Consider the following 16,988-nt stretch of genomic DNA (forward strand, 5'->3'; position numbering starts at 1 on the left):
AAAGTACGCTGGCAAACTGAAGGCATCACCTGAGCGTGGGTTGGTTGCGCCCTCTGTCGGATAAAATGGATATGTTTATTTTATAGACAAAGGAAAACTGTTGAAGAGAAACCCATTGTTTTTCTGTCAGATAACATGAAGGCTTGAGTTGTGTGTAGGGAGAAACGTTTAAATGAATTAGTAGAAATGCTGTCAGCATTTTATTTGCTTTGTTGCTATATAGATACAATATATAGTACAATATATCAAAATGATATTGTTATTGTGGGCACTTTGAAATACTGTGAATAATTTCTTAATGTTCATTTCTTTTTAGAATACCTTGTAATATACTGTGATTTTCAGCACAACATTAAATTCATTAAGACTTAAAAGGTTAGTTCACTCAAAAATGTAAATTCTGTGATCATTTATTCTCCCATCACTTGTTCCAAACCTGTTGGAGTTTCTTTATTCTGTTGAACACAAAAGAAGACGTTTGAAGAAATGTGAAAACCTGTAACCATTGACATCCATAGTAGGAAACAACAAGGTAAAGGGTAAAGTTGATTTTATATTTGCACATTCAGACTTTCTCCTTTATAATATAATTTCAGATAAGTCTTTTTTGCAAATTCTAAATGGTGAAATCATATTAGCAGCCAATGACTATCAAAGTTTACATTGTTTACAGTCGATGAAATAGTACTAATGTTGTTTTAAAGTGAAGTCACATAAACAAAAATAATGTAGAAGTCAATAATAACAGGTTTCCAGCTTTCTTCAAAATAACTTCTTTTATTTAATTGGATATTTATTTTCAAACATAAGCATTTACCTATTAATCTGGTCTACAGTATTCATGACATACTGACTGAAATCTTCTGATTCTTTATTGGCCTATTATTCTTTAACACAGTTCTATCAGGCTCTATGTGAAGTAGGGCTGCACAAAATAGATTTTCAGCATCGATATCGCAATGTGCACACCCACAATAGTCACATTTAGTCTGATTTATAGTTGAACAGGAGCCACAGAATGGTATTTGATTACTGTACTTGTATAGAATATATATATATATATATATATATATATATATATATATATATATATATATATATATATATATATATATATATATATATATATATATATATATATATATATATATATATCCCCCTTTGAATTTTTTTTTCTTTTTTAAATATTTCCCAAATGATGTTTAACAGAGCAAGGGAATTTTCACAGTATGTCTGATAATATTTGTTCTTATTTGTTTTATTTCAGCTAGAATAAAAGCAAATAAGTTATTAAAACTATTATGTTTAGAAATGTGCTGAAAATAATCTTCTCTCCGTTTAACAGAAATTGGGGAAAAAAATAAACTGGGTGGCTAATAATTTTGACTTATATATGTACAGTTGAAGTCAGAATTAATAACCCCCCCCCCCCCCCCCCGAATTATTAGCCACCCTGTTTATTTTTTCCCCCAATTTAAAAAAACTAGATTTATGAAGAAAACTGTAGTTATTTGTTTTTGCACATAGCTCTTCATTTATTAACATTAGTTTAATTGATCTGATGATATTAGCTATTTGTAAAGCATTTGATTTAACTTAGACGTGTTAATCAGTAAATTAATAATGTTTAATAATAATACCTCATTGTAAAGTGTTACCTGTTGTACTTTAAAATCCTTTCACCCTCTCTTCTCTCTGACTCTTGCACCAGGTTGCACATTTGCACTATAGACACTTTCTTAATCAGTCCATGTCTCTTGGAAACATCGTGCATTTCAAATTGTGCTTCATTCAGGTGAGTGGGCTTGACAAACCACCAGTAGAAACACTCTTCATCTCACCTGACGCTTTATCTAAACTCCATCTTACAAGGACTCAATAAGGAAAGCGATGTTTACTATAAACGTACCACAATCATGTTGCACTGCTGGCTTCAACCTTAAATAACTCTTGCACAATATTAAACATTAAATAAATTTTTGGCTAAATATTCACCTTTAATACCTCTTCTGCACAATATCCTGCACAACATTGTTCAGTCTTATGTAAAAGTAATTGTCTTATGTGTATAGTTTAAGTATTTTATTTTATAGTATAGTATATGTTAGTTATGCATAGGTTTTTTTTATAATAGCTCTTATGTCCAGTGTTGTGTTTGTATATATGATTAATCTATGTATAGTAGCACCGTTGTCCTGTGAGACATGACATTTCATTCCTCTGTATGTCCACACATGTAGCAGATTGACAATAAAGCTCGATTTGACTTTCAAATTGTGTTTATTTACTCTAATCATTAATGCCCAATAAATCAATACAAAAATGTAATTTCATTTGTTATTATGCATGATCAAGTATCTCTTTTTTGCAGCTTAATCAATATAATCATAATACCACATATTATGATAAAAGCTTCAGCCATTAAAACATTTTGATAGTCATATATGCCTACAATGATGACCTATACATAAGTACAACCTTGATAAACACTTGCATTCCTGGTCAGCAAACGCACTCAATTTCTTCATAACTGTATATACAATACCCTTAACTCCACTAAAACATTTCAAAATGTTTCAAAGATTTAAGCATCAAGAGCATCAAATAATAGAAGAAGCAGCATTCATTGCACTATGATTGTGAGCTCTACATAAACACCGAGGTCCACTTTCCACTTAAAGGTCTTGCTTTGCTTTCATTTCTAGTGACATTAGAAGCTCTCCACTAGCATCAAAAGACCGGCTATGACCTGAACATACATCATTTATTCAGTGATCCACAAACCAAGTGGAAATGTCATTCAAGCATGACACTGAGTATATAAAAATAGTAACCTCTTCACTCGAATGGAATGAAACCTCTCTTTGCTTGCCATTATTTTAATCTAGACTATACAGATTAAATTGGCTGCTAATTTAGTAAATTCACAATATCACTTACATCTATGTTAAAACGTATATTGTAGATGGAGAATAAAGCGCTGCTCTGCTATCACCAAATCATCTCAGGCAGAGAAAAGCTTCTTGAGAAGATTGAGGATCAAAATGCATGTAGAATCATTTACTTTATGTAGTCAAGTAATTCTTTTTAGAGCAAGACATAAATTATCGAAAGGGGGAATAACTGATATTAAATAGATTTTAACTATTTAACTGCTTCTGGTTTCTCTGGATATGTTATATATCAGATATAAGTAAGAGTAATGATGTTTTGTCAAAGATTCTTATTTTAAAAACTGATGTCAATCTTAACACACCAGGCATTATAAAAAAAATAAAATAAATTTAGATATAATTTTTTTCATTAAAAATTCAAACTTATTTACAATTAATTACTATTTTTGTAGTCTCAGTCCTAATGAGTTGGAAAAATTATGGATAACAACGAAAAACCCTTCTAAAGCATGTATTAATCATTGTTAAAAACATCAAAATTTATTTTAGCCAGTTGTTATAATACATGATAACAATGAGATTCTATATCTGTTAGGCTAATATCCCTGAATTAACAATGTTGCACATTAATCAACTACTGTAAATAAAGATCAGTACATTTTATTGATCATGTTTGTTAATGAATTGTTTTTTAATGAATACATGTGGGAGTGACTCGGAGGCTCAGTGGTTAGCACTGTCACCTCACAGCAAGAAGATCGCTAGTTCGAGTCCCTGCTGAGTCAGTAGGCGTTTCTGTGAAGAGTTTGCATGTTCTCCCCGTGTTGGCGTGGGTTTCCTCCGGGTTCTCCGGTTTCCCCACAGTCCAAAGACATGCAGTATAGTGAATTGAATTAACTAAATTGGCCGTAGTGTATGTGTGTGAATGAGTGTGTATGGATGTTTCCCAATACTGGGTTGCAGCTGGAAGGGCATCTGCTGTGTAAAACATGTGCTGGATAAGTTGTAGTGAAGTAAGAAATACGTAACAAATTACAAATACTCAAATTACTGTAATTAAATCGTTTTTTCAGAAATTGTAATTTAAGTAGTTTTAAAAATGTGTACTTTTACATTTCCCTGTGTACATTTTTAGTGCTGTATCGGTACTTTTACTCCACTACTCCACCTTCAACCTGCAGTCACTATTTTATTATATCCTGTCTATGGGGATAAGAAAAATCAATTCTGTGATTTCTGTCCAATCAAATCGCACATTGAAGGTAAATCACATCATAACAAACTACCTTAAGACATGCAGAGAAGAAGATACTTTACACACAATGACCCAGAGACTAAATGTCACTGTTGAGACGATGACAGATTTTTACTGTATAATGACCGAAATGGCCTTAAACAATAAATGCACTACAGAATGTTATGTTTACACATAAACGCACAAATAACATGTAAATGCATCATCCTTTCACTGTGTAATACTCACTACTCTTCAGTACTTTTGAAAGGTCTACTTTTTACTCCTATTTGAGTAATATTGACAAACCTTTACTCTACTTGCACTACATTTTTGGGCAAGTAATGGTACTTTTACTTGAGTATGATTTTGCAGTACTCTTTCCACCACTGATAAGTTGGCGGTTCATTCCGCTGTGGTGACCGCTGATGAATAAAGGGACTAAGCTGAAAAAAAAATGAATAAATACATGTGTTGCTAACTGATTTAATAATTAATATAATCTCAATTACTGCAGAAATATTTAAGAAATATCAGTTATTAAATTACATTAAATTATATAAAAAATGTTAAAAGTGTTTAGATGCAAACGCCCCTAAATTATCAATTTTTTTCCCAGAATGTGTTTAGATAAAAATATTTCCGTTTAAAGGCAATGGAAACATTTTCATTACCATAAAAGTGAAATTACTGATCCTAAACACAAGAGCTAGAAAAACACTTTAGGAGAGAATTTCAGATGGCACTTTTACATTTAAACTCTTCGTTTATTCAAAAAGAAAAGACGAAATACTGTATCACAACGGATCACAAATTAACTTTCTTCCACAACCGCCTTTAGTATAACGAATGTTTCGCCAAATCGCCCAAAATACAATAACGCTGCACATTTGCTATAGCGCATCAGCATATCTATGGTGCATCAGACAAACAGAGAATGCGCCTTCACGAGCTATTGGCTGAGCGGAATTTCCGCCTGATTCCGGAAATGGACGTGGCAAGATGACAAGCTCCTGATGTGCTTCCTGTTGTAACTCTTGTTAAACTATCAGCTGTTAGCTGACCCTTACATCACGCAGACTGCATGTAATAGCCGTTTTTCCCAGTTGTCTCTTTCTAATGTCTCGATAACGCTTTCGGAGGCTCAGCGGCGGCGATGCGGCTGTTTTGGCGCTGGTTTTGGGGACTGATTTGTGTCGGGGTGTCTGCAAATCGTGCAGGATCACCAGTGTTTTCAGATGAGATCCCATTCAAAATTAAATGGCCCGGGGCAGACTTTACACTGGTGAGTCAAAACATCTCACAACCAGATGTAAATACAGGTTAACGTGCAGTTAGTTTTGTTTTATTGTCAGCTTGTTGGCTGAGGTCGCTTCACAACAGCTGGATGTGTATTGTTTTGTTTTGAGCTGTCTTGTTGTGTGTCTTGCAGCATTATGAAGTATTAAAGTAAACATGTAGGCATGTGACATAACTCCCCTGTGCTAAGGGCTTGGGTTTTCATAGTCGTTATTTTGCAAAAGCTAAATGTGCACCACTTTTGTTTGCTTTCTCCACAGTCAACGTCAGGAGGCCTGTACAGAGAAGACGACTATGTTATTATGACAACTGCAGAAAAGGAAAAGTACAAGTGTTTATTGCCATCTTTGACAAGCAACCTGGATGTGAGTTTATTCACTGGTATTTTTTTATGTTAGCTTGAGAAGGGAAATATAATATACATTTAAGATTATTCTTCTAAGACGTGAAATTCCTTACTGTAAATCCTCCTAGAGCTGTAAAGCTGTAAGTCAGATCAGACATCAGATTGTTCTGGCTTTATGATTAACTTTGAAAAAGCTCATAGTCTTATGTTGATACGTCAAAATATGGCACAAAAATGATTGCTAAAGCATTTTACAAACATTTATCAACACATTAATACGTTATAATAAAACTGTGGTTGCATGTTTTATGATAACCACATATGTTTTGTCTACCCCAACCGTAATTCAACAATTGTATTTGTAGTAAAACTTTGGTTATACAACAGGTAAACAGTACTTTCACTATATTAAAACAATGTTGTCAATGTTTATAAGGGATGTCAACAACCTGTTAAACATGTTATTAGTAGTCTAAATAACACGCCATAAACTTAGTAACTTTTATTAAAACTGCCTCAAAATTTCTGGTCATGCCTTCCCATGTCGACATCAAAGTTTATCTTTTTTTTTTTTGATATTTTGTGAAATAAATATTATTTTGAGTCGCTCTTTATGTAGTTTTATCTTGTCACTGTATCGTGTGTCTCTTTTGAAGGATGAGGTAAAGGAGTACACCGGGCCGAGTCCAGATGCTTTGCTGGAGCCGTTATTCAAACAGAGCAGCTGCTCTTACAGAGTGAGTTTCATCTCTCAGTTTCTGTGTACTGGTTTGGAAATATGGTTGAATGTCTACATCTACACCTCATTTCATTCCTAAACAGAGGAAAAAAAAGTTTCCTTAAAGAGAATTAAGCTTGTTTAACCCCCCCCCCCCATCCCCCCCCCCAAAGTCATTCAAATTACAGTACATTTAATGTGATCACAGTTTGGCCTAATGACAGGCTTTTATACTACCAGATTGAGTCATACTGGACATATGAAGTGTGCCATGGGAAACATGTGCGGCAGTACCACGAGGACAAAGAGACAGGGCAGGTAAAATCACTGTTTATTATGTAAGCTGTTAAAGAACAGGACGTTATTTACAGCATTTATTATGTCATATTAGAAATGGAAACATTATTATTCAAACATTTGAAAAAGTAAATGTGTTCATCATGGCTGTAGATATTTGATTATTGTGAAATAGTCACACAATTAAAATAGGCCTATTTTTATGTAAAACGGGCGGTTGCGCAGTGGTTAGCACTGTCGCCTCACAGCAAGAAGGTCGCTGGTTCGAGTCCCAGCTGGGCCTGTTGGCATTTCTGTGTGGAGTTTGCATGTTCTCCCCGTCTTGGTGTGGCTTTCCTCTGGGTGCTTCGGCGTCCCCAACAGTCCAAAGACATGCAGCATAAGTGAATTGGATGAACTAAATTGGCTGTAGTGTGAGTTTAAGAGTGTATGGGTGTTTCCCAGTACTGCGTAAAACATATGCCAGAATAGTTGGTGGTTCATTCCGCTGTGGTGACCTTTGATAAATCGGAGACTAAGCCGAAGAAAAATGAATAAATATTGTATTTTTTTTTTAAAGATCAGCATTTATTTGAAATAAAATAAATATTTCTTTTATAACCTTACTGACCACCCACTTTTATATAGTAGTGTATATAGACGGAATATTATTTGCTGTAAAAAAAAAAAGCTGGGTTCAACATAAAACAATTGTTTTATGTCAATTGTTTAAGTTGTCCCAAAAAAAGTTAAGAATTGTGCTTCATCTCATTTTAAATGAGTAGCTGGAACAAGCAGCAAAAGTCATTTGAGTGTAAAGTTTGAGTTCCATTATTTGTGTTGGGACAACATGAAGGAAATAAGTTGACTTAGTAATTTTTACAAAATTAAGTGGATTGAACATAAAACAATTAAGTTGTCGCTAAACTCGTTTTAAATAAGTAGCTTGAACAAAATTCATTTTTTGATTGTTGGTGATCTCAGTTGTCTGTTCCCTCAGAAAATGAACATTCAGGAATACTATCTGGGGAACATGAATAAAAAAGATGGTGCAGGTAAAGCCTTATATTGTATTTATTGCTTTACATATTCTTTATACATTTATTACATGTGTACTTTTTATGCTTCATTCTTTTCTCAGAATCAGAAACAGAAAAATCCAGCGACTCTGAAGCAGAATCGCCAAACACCAACACAGAGGTTCGTCGCTGTTAGTTTTGTAAATGGAAAATGTGTATGAATGATGCTTTTTAAAAGCAATTTTACTGTTCACAGATACCAACAAAGAATATAGAGGGTCAGTTGACCCCATACTACCCCGTAGAGATGGGACATGGGACTGAATGCACTCTGAAACAGAATCAACCTCGCTCTAGCACAGTGCTGTATGTCTGCCACCCAGAGGCAAAGCATGAGATCCTCACAATTGCAGAGGTCATCACCTGTCAGTACGAAGTGGTGGTGCTCACACCCCTGCTCTGTTCCCATCCCAAATACAGGTACATGGAGACACATTAGGGACACCTGACAGTTATATTGCGTATTGTAAAAAGGGACCCCTTTAAAGGGTTAAATCACCCCAAATGAAAATTGTTATCAGTTTCTCCTCCTCAGTGTTCCAGTTCACCGTGACCTTTGTTTGTGTTTGGAACACAAATTAAGATATTTTAGATGAAACGTTAGAGCTCTTTCGTCATCCATATACATTCAAAGTGCAGAAAAGATACCAAAAAACATTGTCAAAACATTCCATGTGACATCAATGGCTTGACTATATAATTATATAAAGCACCATGAACAATGTTGTGCACCAATAAAAATGTAAAGCCTTTGTTCGCCTATGTCTTCCTTTTCAGATTAGTGTGCACGTTTACAGTAGTCAACATTTAAATTGGATCAAAACCTTTTATCAGAGTTGTCCTAAAAAGATTGAACAATACTCATACTTGCCTTAAAACAATTTAAAAAAATGTTTTGATCCACTTCAAATGTTTACTACTCTACTATTGGCTATACAACACTTGCGTATTGTGCTGCCGATTCTAATGCGCACTCTGAGCTGACTCAGAAGAGGAGACCTTGGCTAACTTAGTAACGTTTTTACAGTTTTCTTACACAGAAAAGTGTTCTTGGAGGTTTATATGATTACAGTTAAACCACTAAAGTCACATGGAATGATTTGACAGTGTTTTTGGTTGCTTTTTTGGACTTCAAACGTCTCTGGACCATTGCTGTCTATGGAGGATGAGGTGAACTAACCCTTTAATTATTAATTTTCCACAAAAAAATTCCATTAAATTAATTCCAAATTAATAATAAATTAATTAACTTAATTAATTAATAATAATTTCCACTTTAGTTGAAGTGCCTTGGTTATACGAAACGCTGTTCTGCTAGCATGCCATAGCCACAAATAAAATTCCTTACTATGAAGATTGCATTATTTCTGAAAACAATCAGTTGTTCTCTTATTTTGAGATCCACTGTTCATGATAATACAGATTTCACTCCTTATAATGTGATAGCCTTTGACATGTCTGTTGTGCTCAAAGGCCAGCATAATTACCTCATGCTTTGTTTTGGCTAAAAGTGTCACTTCTGAAAGTTCACTTCTAGCCGTCTGTCGTCTAACCCATCCCACCTGTGCTCAGGTTCAAGAGCTCTCCGGTGAATGACATCTTCTGTCAGGCTCTGGGTGGTTCACCTCTCAGACCTCAGAGTCTGTCCCAGATGGAGCACGAGCAGGAGGAGCTGCTCAAACCACCCTTCAGCACCAGCAGTGACAGGGGGTCCAGGGTGAGCACAGAGCGGCACTTCAGCTATATATTCTGTATTTACTCTTACCTACTCTACTTAAAGGTCTTGTGTAAATAAAATAAAGTTTTTATTAGATGTTAGTTTTAAGGATATCAATTAGCTAGAGTGCTACAAAATTCATGTTTATAAGACATAAACCTGATTTAAACATCCAAAGCTTGCAGTTTGTCACTTCCACATAAATTGATCAACTCATACTTCAGTTTCTTCTGACCAATCAAATGCTCTCTAGTATCTGACATGCCCCACCCCCTTTAAGACGTTTTTCATTTGCTTTTTTTGATGTGCTCTATATCAACCACTCTCTGGCAGAGCTGTGATAAAACAAAACGCTATTGGCTGTTTTCTTTAAAAGGGGAGGAGCTACTATATGTTCCAACCTCTCCATTTTTCAGTTGAGATTGTCAAACATCGACTAAAATTCTGCACATTTCAAAGCACTTCACGGGACTTTTAAAGTGATGGTTCACCTCAAACTGAAAGTTCAGTTATTTACTCTCCCTCTCTACTTGTTCCAAACCAGTTTTTGATTTTCATTCTTCTGTTGAACACAAGAAGATATTTTGAAGACAGCTGGAAACCTGTAACCATTGGCATCTATAGTATTTGTTTTTCCTACTATGGATGTCCCTGTTTCCAACAGGTTTCCAACATTCTTCAAATTATCTTTTGTGTTCAACAGAAGGTTTGGACCCACGTGAGGGAGAGTAAATAATGAGTAAATGCTCTGTGTGCGACCTCCTTTAGGGAATGAGGGGACGGTAATTGTAAAATTGGGCTACTTTTCATTCATTTTGGGCGGGTTTTGAGCATAGACTGTAAAAGATATGGATGTAGTATCAGTGATATCACCCATTGGTTCTGAAGAGCGCAAATGAAGCTACAAGTGGGCATGACCAACCAACGCCGTTTTGTTGGTGCGTCATCGCTCCAACCAGGGGAAACCAAACAAAGGCAAAGAGGCGGAGCCTGAACAGGGCTACAGATGCCTGCTATCATTTTGCTTAGACTGGCTTTTCTTTGGGTGGAAAATGGAGGCCACGTGAATGGTTTGTGAGCACAATTAAGTGCACACAGCATGCCATATTATCTGATAATTGTATGAAATGATTCCAGAAGGCAATTGACTGTGTAAAGCCACATAAAACAAAACAAAACAAAAATACGATGTTAATGCCGAGTTCAGTGGCTAATCAGCCGGAATCAGCTGAAATTAAGTGACTGCGACCAGCGAGACCTAGCTGTCACTTAAGTGGCCACGCCCTTAATTATGCAGACTTAATATAACTTATAACTTAATATAACTATGATAAAAACAAAACGGATGAGTTATAAAAAAAATTTACCCCCTCACAGTTGATATACTGATATATTGCAGTTTCACTTGCTTCCGTATGAGCTTCACGAGGGAGAGCAGGAGGTTGCTGCTTGGTTTTGAGTTTCATTGACCTGAAAGATTTTCTTGGCCCTGGCAACCTTGACTATCTCTGTGGCCATGCAAATAAGATAGAAACACACAAAAAGATAATAAAGCAAACTATATATGTGGAAACTTGTATTATTTATTTGTCTTGAAGCCATCCTGGGCATTATAAGAATAAAGTATATTTATCACTGTCTAGAATACTTTACAATAGTATAATTTCTTCCTAGTTATTTACAGCACTCAATTAAGTTATGAAGTGATTGATCACCATAGGATTAATTCTTAATGGGGTTTTAATCAGTATGTATTGCAAGCTATAAGACATCACCCCTCCCTAGTGGTAATGAATATCTGCTTTTATAAAGGGTTACTCGTTTTTGATTAGCAATGTAAAATAATTAGTTTGTATCTCTTTGCTTAGGAGGACACGTCTCCAGTGAAGGAAGAGGCCTATACCTCTACCCATAAGCCCCTGACAGTGGGTGGTCAAGCCCAGGTCACCGTTGGCACTACGCACATCTCCCGTCTGACTGATGAACAGCTGATTAAAGAGTTTCTGAGTGGCTCATACTGTTTGCATGGGGTATGATGGATGGATGCATGTCTTCTGTATCTGTGGATCTTTAAGTTTGAATCTCTACTCAATTTGTTGTTTCTGTCTAGGGTGTTGGTTGGTGGAAGTATGAATTCTGTTATGGAAAACATGTTCACCAGTATCATGAGGTAACAGTGGTGAAATGTTTGAATTCTTTGTAATAAATAAGTTCCTAGTTGGGTGAAGGTTTGCATCCTCTCTGCGTTTGCTTGAAGGATAAAGAGCAAGGGAAGAACATCGTGGTGGTGGGCAGCTGGAACACTGAGGATCACATGAACTGGGCCAAGAAGAATGTGGCTCGATCTTATCATTTGAAGGATGATGGAGCACAAAAAGTCAAGTATGATTATGTTTTAAAATATTTATTTAAAACAAAAGATAAACGAGTATTTGTCTAATTTTAATTCCTTTTTATTTGTATATGACAGATTTTAATGTCATGTGTCATGTCACGCATTTCCTCATCAGGGTTGTGTCTCACTTCTATGGACATGGAGATCTTTGTGATTTAACAGGGAAACCAAGACAGGTTATAGTCAAGCTAAAGTAAGTTACACAACTTAAAACTTGTACACATCCACAATATAGGAACAATCACAATAAGGGTTATGTTCTGTTATGATTATTTATCAATATAGTTTAGGTGTATAGTGAGTGTTTTATTGTGTGTTAGTACATTGGCTGGTTATATATTTTTTTGTCATGATGAATAAACACCACTAGCAGGAGACGGCACATGCTTGCTAAAATGCTAAATGTCCTGCTCCAGCTTTGTTAGGAACTAAGCATCCCGCTACAGCTTTGTTAGGAACTAAACGTCCTGCTCCAGCTTTGTTAGGAACTAAACGTCCTGCTCCAGCTTTCTTAGGAACTAAACGTCCTGATCCAGCTTTCTTAGGAACTAAACGTCCTGCTCCAGCTTTCTTAGGAACTAAACGTCCTGCTCCAGCTTTCTTAGGAACTAAACGTCCTGATCCAGCTTTCTTAGGAACTAAACGTCCTGCTCCAGCTTTCTTAGGAACTAAACGTCCTGCTCCAGCTTTCTTAGGAACTAAACGTCCTGCTCCAGCTTTCTTAGGAACTAAACATCCTGCTCCACTGCTCCAGCTTTGTTTGGTGCTAAACATCCTGCTCGAGCTTTCTTAGGAACTAAACGTCTTGCTCAAGCTTTGTTGGGTACTAAACGTCCTGCTCCAGCTTTGTTGGGTACTAAACGTCCTGCTACAGCTTTGTTGGGTACTAAACGTCCTGCACCAGCTTTCTTAGGTACTAAATGTCCTGCTCCAGCTTTCTTAGGTACTAAACGTCCTGCTCCAGCTTTGTTGGGTACTAAACGTCCTGCTCCAGCTTTGTTGGGTACTAAACGTCCTGCGCCAGCTTTCTTAGGTACTAAACGTCCTGCTCAAGCTTTCTTAGGTACTAAACGTCCTGATCCAGCTTTCTTAGGAACTAAACGTCCTGCTCCAGCTTTGTTGGGTACTAAACGTCCTGCGCCAGCTTTCTTAGGTACTAAACGTCCTGCTCCAGCTTTCTTAGGAACTAAACGTCCTGCGCCAGCTTTCTTGGGTACTAAACGTCCTGCGCCAGCTTTCTTGGGTACTAAACGTCCTGCGCCAGCTTTCTTGGGTACTAAGAGTCCTGCTCCAGCTTTCTTAGGTACTAAACGTCCTGCTCCAGCTTTCTTAGGTACTAAACGTCCTGCTCCAGCTTTCTTAGGTACTAAACGTCCTGCTCCAGCTTTGTTAGGTACTAAACGTCCTGCTCCAGTTTTGTTGGGTACTAAACATCCTGCGCCAGCTTTCTTGGGTACTAAACGTCCTGCTCCAGCTTTCTTAGGTACTAAACGTCCTGCTCCAGCTTTGTTAGGTACTAAACGTCCTGCTCCAGTTTTGTTGGGTACTAAACGTCCTGCGCCAGCTTTCTTGGGTACTAAACGTCCTGCTCCAGCTTTGTTAGGTACTAAACGTCCTGCTCCAGCTTTGTTGGGTACTAAACGTCCTGCGCCAGCTTTCTTAGGAACCAAACGTCCTGCTCCTGTGCTTTGTTAGGAACAAAACAGCCTGCTTTAATTTTGCGTTCGAAACTAAACATCCTTCCAGGTCTCTGGGATTTGATCACTTACTTTACACATTGTTAAAAATTTTACAGCAATATTATAGATGAAATGTATTTCACACATGCCTAATAACACCCATCTGTTTGTGTGCCAGGTGTAAGGAGTCTGAATCCCCTCATGCTGTTACAGTTTACATGCTGGAGCCTCAGACCTGTCAGTATATCCTCGGGGTGAGTGCAGAACTGCAGTTTCCACTCTCTGATGATTCCAGCAATTAAAGAATGCTTACTACATGCTATAGTATAGACATTTGATGGGATCATTTCATATCCTCATAATCATTCTGCCACAGGTTGAGTCGCCTGTAATATGCAAGATCTTGGACACTGCGGATGAAAATGGACTTCTTTCAATCCCTAGCTAGTCCACATGGTACACAGTTGGAGGAATGAACAGTAACTTACAGGAGGAGGAGTACTGAGGAGGAAGGCAGAATGAAGCTCAGAGGGAGTATTAAAGGTGTGATGACGTTTAGGCATAGACCTGCTGAACCTCAGACCTGTTCAGAAAGTCCCTCACTGACTGCACTTTCCCCTGTTTGAAGATTAAACAAGGAGGAGATTTGATGAAACTACTTTTTTATTTAGCGCAGCTTGGACTGAATTTTCCAATGTTTTCTTTTCAAATCTCAGACTTAAGGAAATATGCTTTGACACATTTAGACGACTGGGAAGTGGTTCATTTATTATTCTATTAATTAAAAACGTTGCTCTGCTGTTTTAAATATACGTTATTTATTTGGTCAAACTTCTGGTAGTTCAATGGTCAACACTGAGCAGCCAGAGAGGATTTTAAAAATTGAAGTAATTGTTCTAATGCAGTTTGTGAGGGAGAATATAATGTTTTGTTTGCAAAGGAAAGTGAATGTAATTAAACTGGTTTTGGAAATCCAGGTTTATGGAATCTTATGTTTGGTATTGAGGATTTTTCCACTTAAATGTAACCACTTATCCTAGGTTGTGTATTATTAGGGTTTCCTTACTGTGCAAAATGCATTTGGTGAAGGGCTAATTTAACTCTGAGAACAAATATATTAAGACAGGGGTGTCCAAACTCTGTCCTGGAGGGCCAGCATCCTGGAGAGTTTAGCTCCAACCCTAATCAAATACACCTGTACCAGCCAATCAAGCTCTTACTAGATATACTACAAACTTCATGGCAGGCGTGTTTAAGCAGGTTGGAGCTATACTAAGCAGGACATCGGCCCTCCAGGACCGAGTTTGGACACCCCTGTATTAAGATAAAGATTATTTTTTTTATACACTGGTTGTTATTCAGCCTGTATATGTTCAGTTGAATAAAATATGAGTTTTGTGTTTTAAACTTTTTCCATGTAAACACCTTAATGAATGTGTAAATATGGGTTTATTGCGTGTGTGTGTATATATATATATATATATATATATATATATATATATATATATATATATATATATATATATATATATATATATATATATATATATATATACACACACAGTTGAAGTCAGAATTATTAGCCCCCTCTGTTTATTTTTTTTCCCCACTTTGTTTAATGGAGAGATTTTTTTCAACACATTTCTAAACATAATAGTTTTAATAACTCATTTCTAATAACTGATTTCTTTTATCTTTGCCATGATGACAGTAAATAATATTTTACTAAATAATCTTTGACTACATATTTTTCAAGACACTTCTATATTACAGCTTAAAGTGACATTTAAAGGCTTAACTAGGTTAATTAGGTTAACTAGGCAGGATACGGTAATTTGGCAAGTTATTGTATAGATGGTTTGTTCTGTAGACTATCAAAAAAAAAAAAATTAAAGGGGCGGATAATATTGACCTTAAAATGGCTTTTAAAACTGCTTTAATTCCAGCCGAAATAAGACTTTCACCACAAGAAAAAATATTATCTGACATGCTGTGAAAACTTCTTTGCTCTGTTAAACATAATTTGTGTAATATTTAAAAATGAAAAATCAACCGGCGGCTAATAATGCGGTCTTCAACTATATATATATATATATATATACACATACATACATATACACATACATACATTAATATGTAATTGGTGTCATGGTAGCACAATCGCCTCAGCAAGAAGGTTGCTGGTTTGAGCCTCAGCTGGGTCAGTTGGTGTTTCTGTGTGATGTTTGCATGTTCTCCCTGTGTTGGCGTGGGTTTCCTCCGGGTGCTCCGGTTTCTCCCACAAGTCCAAAGACGTGGTATAGGTGAAGTGGGTAAGCTAAATTGGCCATAGTGTATAAGTGTGAATGCAAGAGTGTATGGATGTTTCCCAGTGATTGGTTGCAGCTGGAAGGACATCCGCTGCGTAAAACATATGCTGGATTATTTGGTGGTTCATTCCGGTGTGGTGACCCCAGATTAATAAAGGGACTAAGCTGAAAAGAAAATGAATATGATGCAATTTGGCTTTTCAATATATATATGTATATGCATATGTGTAGCCCTTGTCCAACAGCTTATCAAAATTTTTAGTCCAACCTGAAGCCTGCCAAACAGCTTATACTGTTACAGCCATTAAAATAGACCAAATTCATATTTAATGGAAATTTGATGTTCTTTTTTTTTTTTTTTTTAAATTGGAATAATTTAGAGAATTTTTTTTTTTTTTTTTTTTTTTTTTTAAATGTAAGTTCCAGTTTTAAATGACATGGATATCCAAGCAGTACATGGTCCACAGTGAGTTTACGCAATTACAAGTTGTGCACTGTGCGTAACCAGTTGGTTAATCATTTAAAGTTGTCACTATTTGAAAAGTTGACCAGAAGTTTGCCTTTCCTCTAGTGTTTTTTCACAGTTTTAAGTTCACCATTGGCCATGTTCTCCATTGTATGTGGTTGGAAATCTCTATGTTCAAGCCATCACTTGCACTTCAGGACTGCATGCATTAGATCTCCAGCTTTAAAAAAAAAAAAAAAAAAAAAAAGTTTTTCTAAAGCAGGCCTGAAGCCTGATATGTGTGCTAACTAAGATGTGAAAATTGACTTGAAGCCCGGCCCTAGGGGCATATATATATATATATATATATATATATATATATATATATATATATATATATATATATATATATAAATAAAAAAAGCCTGACGGGCTCAGGCTCAAATACGGGGCTCTAGTGTAGAATATGTGCATCATAAATTGGAAAAGAATACAAAGAAATATTTGTTTTTCTAGTGTATATGGAAAAAAAATAAATAAATCCCATCTCTTCGTAATTAAGCATTTAATAAAATTTTCTTGGGTGTAACATTATTC

The 16,988-nt window shown here is 36.1% G+C and overlaps 1 protein-coding gene across 1 annotated transcript; it reads left to right on the forward strand.

Moving 5' to 3' along the window:
• The first annotated feature begins 5,118 nt into the window (after window positions 1-5,118).
• erlec1 (endoplasmic reticulum lectin 1) lies at window positions 5,119-15,044 on the forward strand. Its single transcript, XM_056471264.1, has 14 exons — window positions 5,119-5,413; window positions 5,688-5,792; window positions 6,430-6,510; window positions 6,732-6,809; window positions 7,768-7,822; window positions 7,909-7,967; window positions 8,043-8,266; window positions 9,419-9,563; window positions 11,432-11,593; window positions 11,674-11,733; window positions 11,821-11,945; window positions 12,074-12,151; window positions 13,816-13,891; window positions 14,014-15,044. The coding sequence occupies exons 1-14, from the start codon at window positions 5,285-5,287 to the stop codon at window positions 14,083-14,085; spliced, it is 1,449 nt and encodes a 482-aa protein (XP_056327239.1). The 5' UTR covers window positions 5,119-5,284; the 3' UTR covers window positions 14,086-15,044.
• The last annotated feature ends 1,944 nt before the right edge of the window (window positions 15,045-16,988 follow it).

This window comes from Danio aesculapii, chromosome 13 (assembly GCF_903798145.1).
Source record: "Danio aesculapii chromosome 13, fDanAes4.1, whole genome shotgun sequence".
In the NCBI taxonomy this organism is placed as follows: domain Eukaryota; kingdom Metazoa; phylum Chordata; class Actinopteri; order Cypriniformes; family Danionidae; genus Danio; species Danio aesculapii.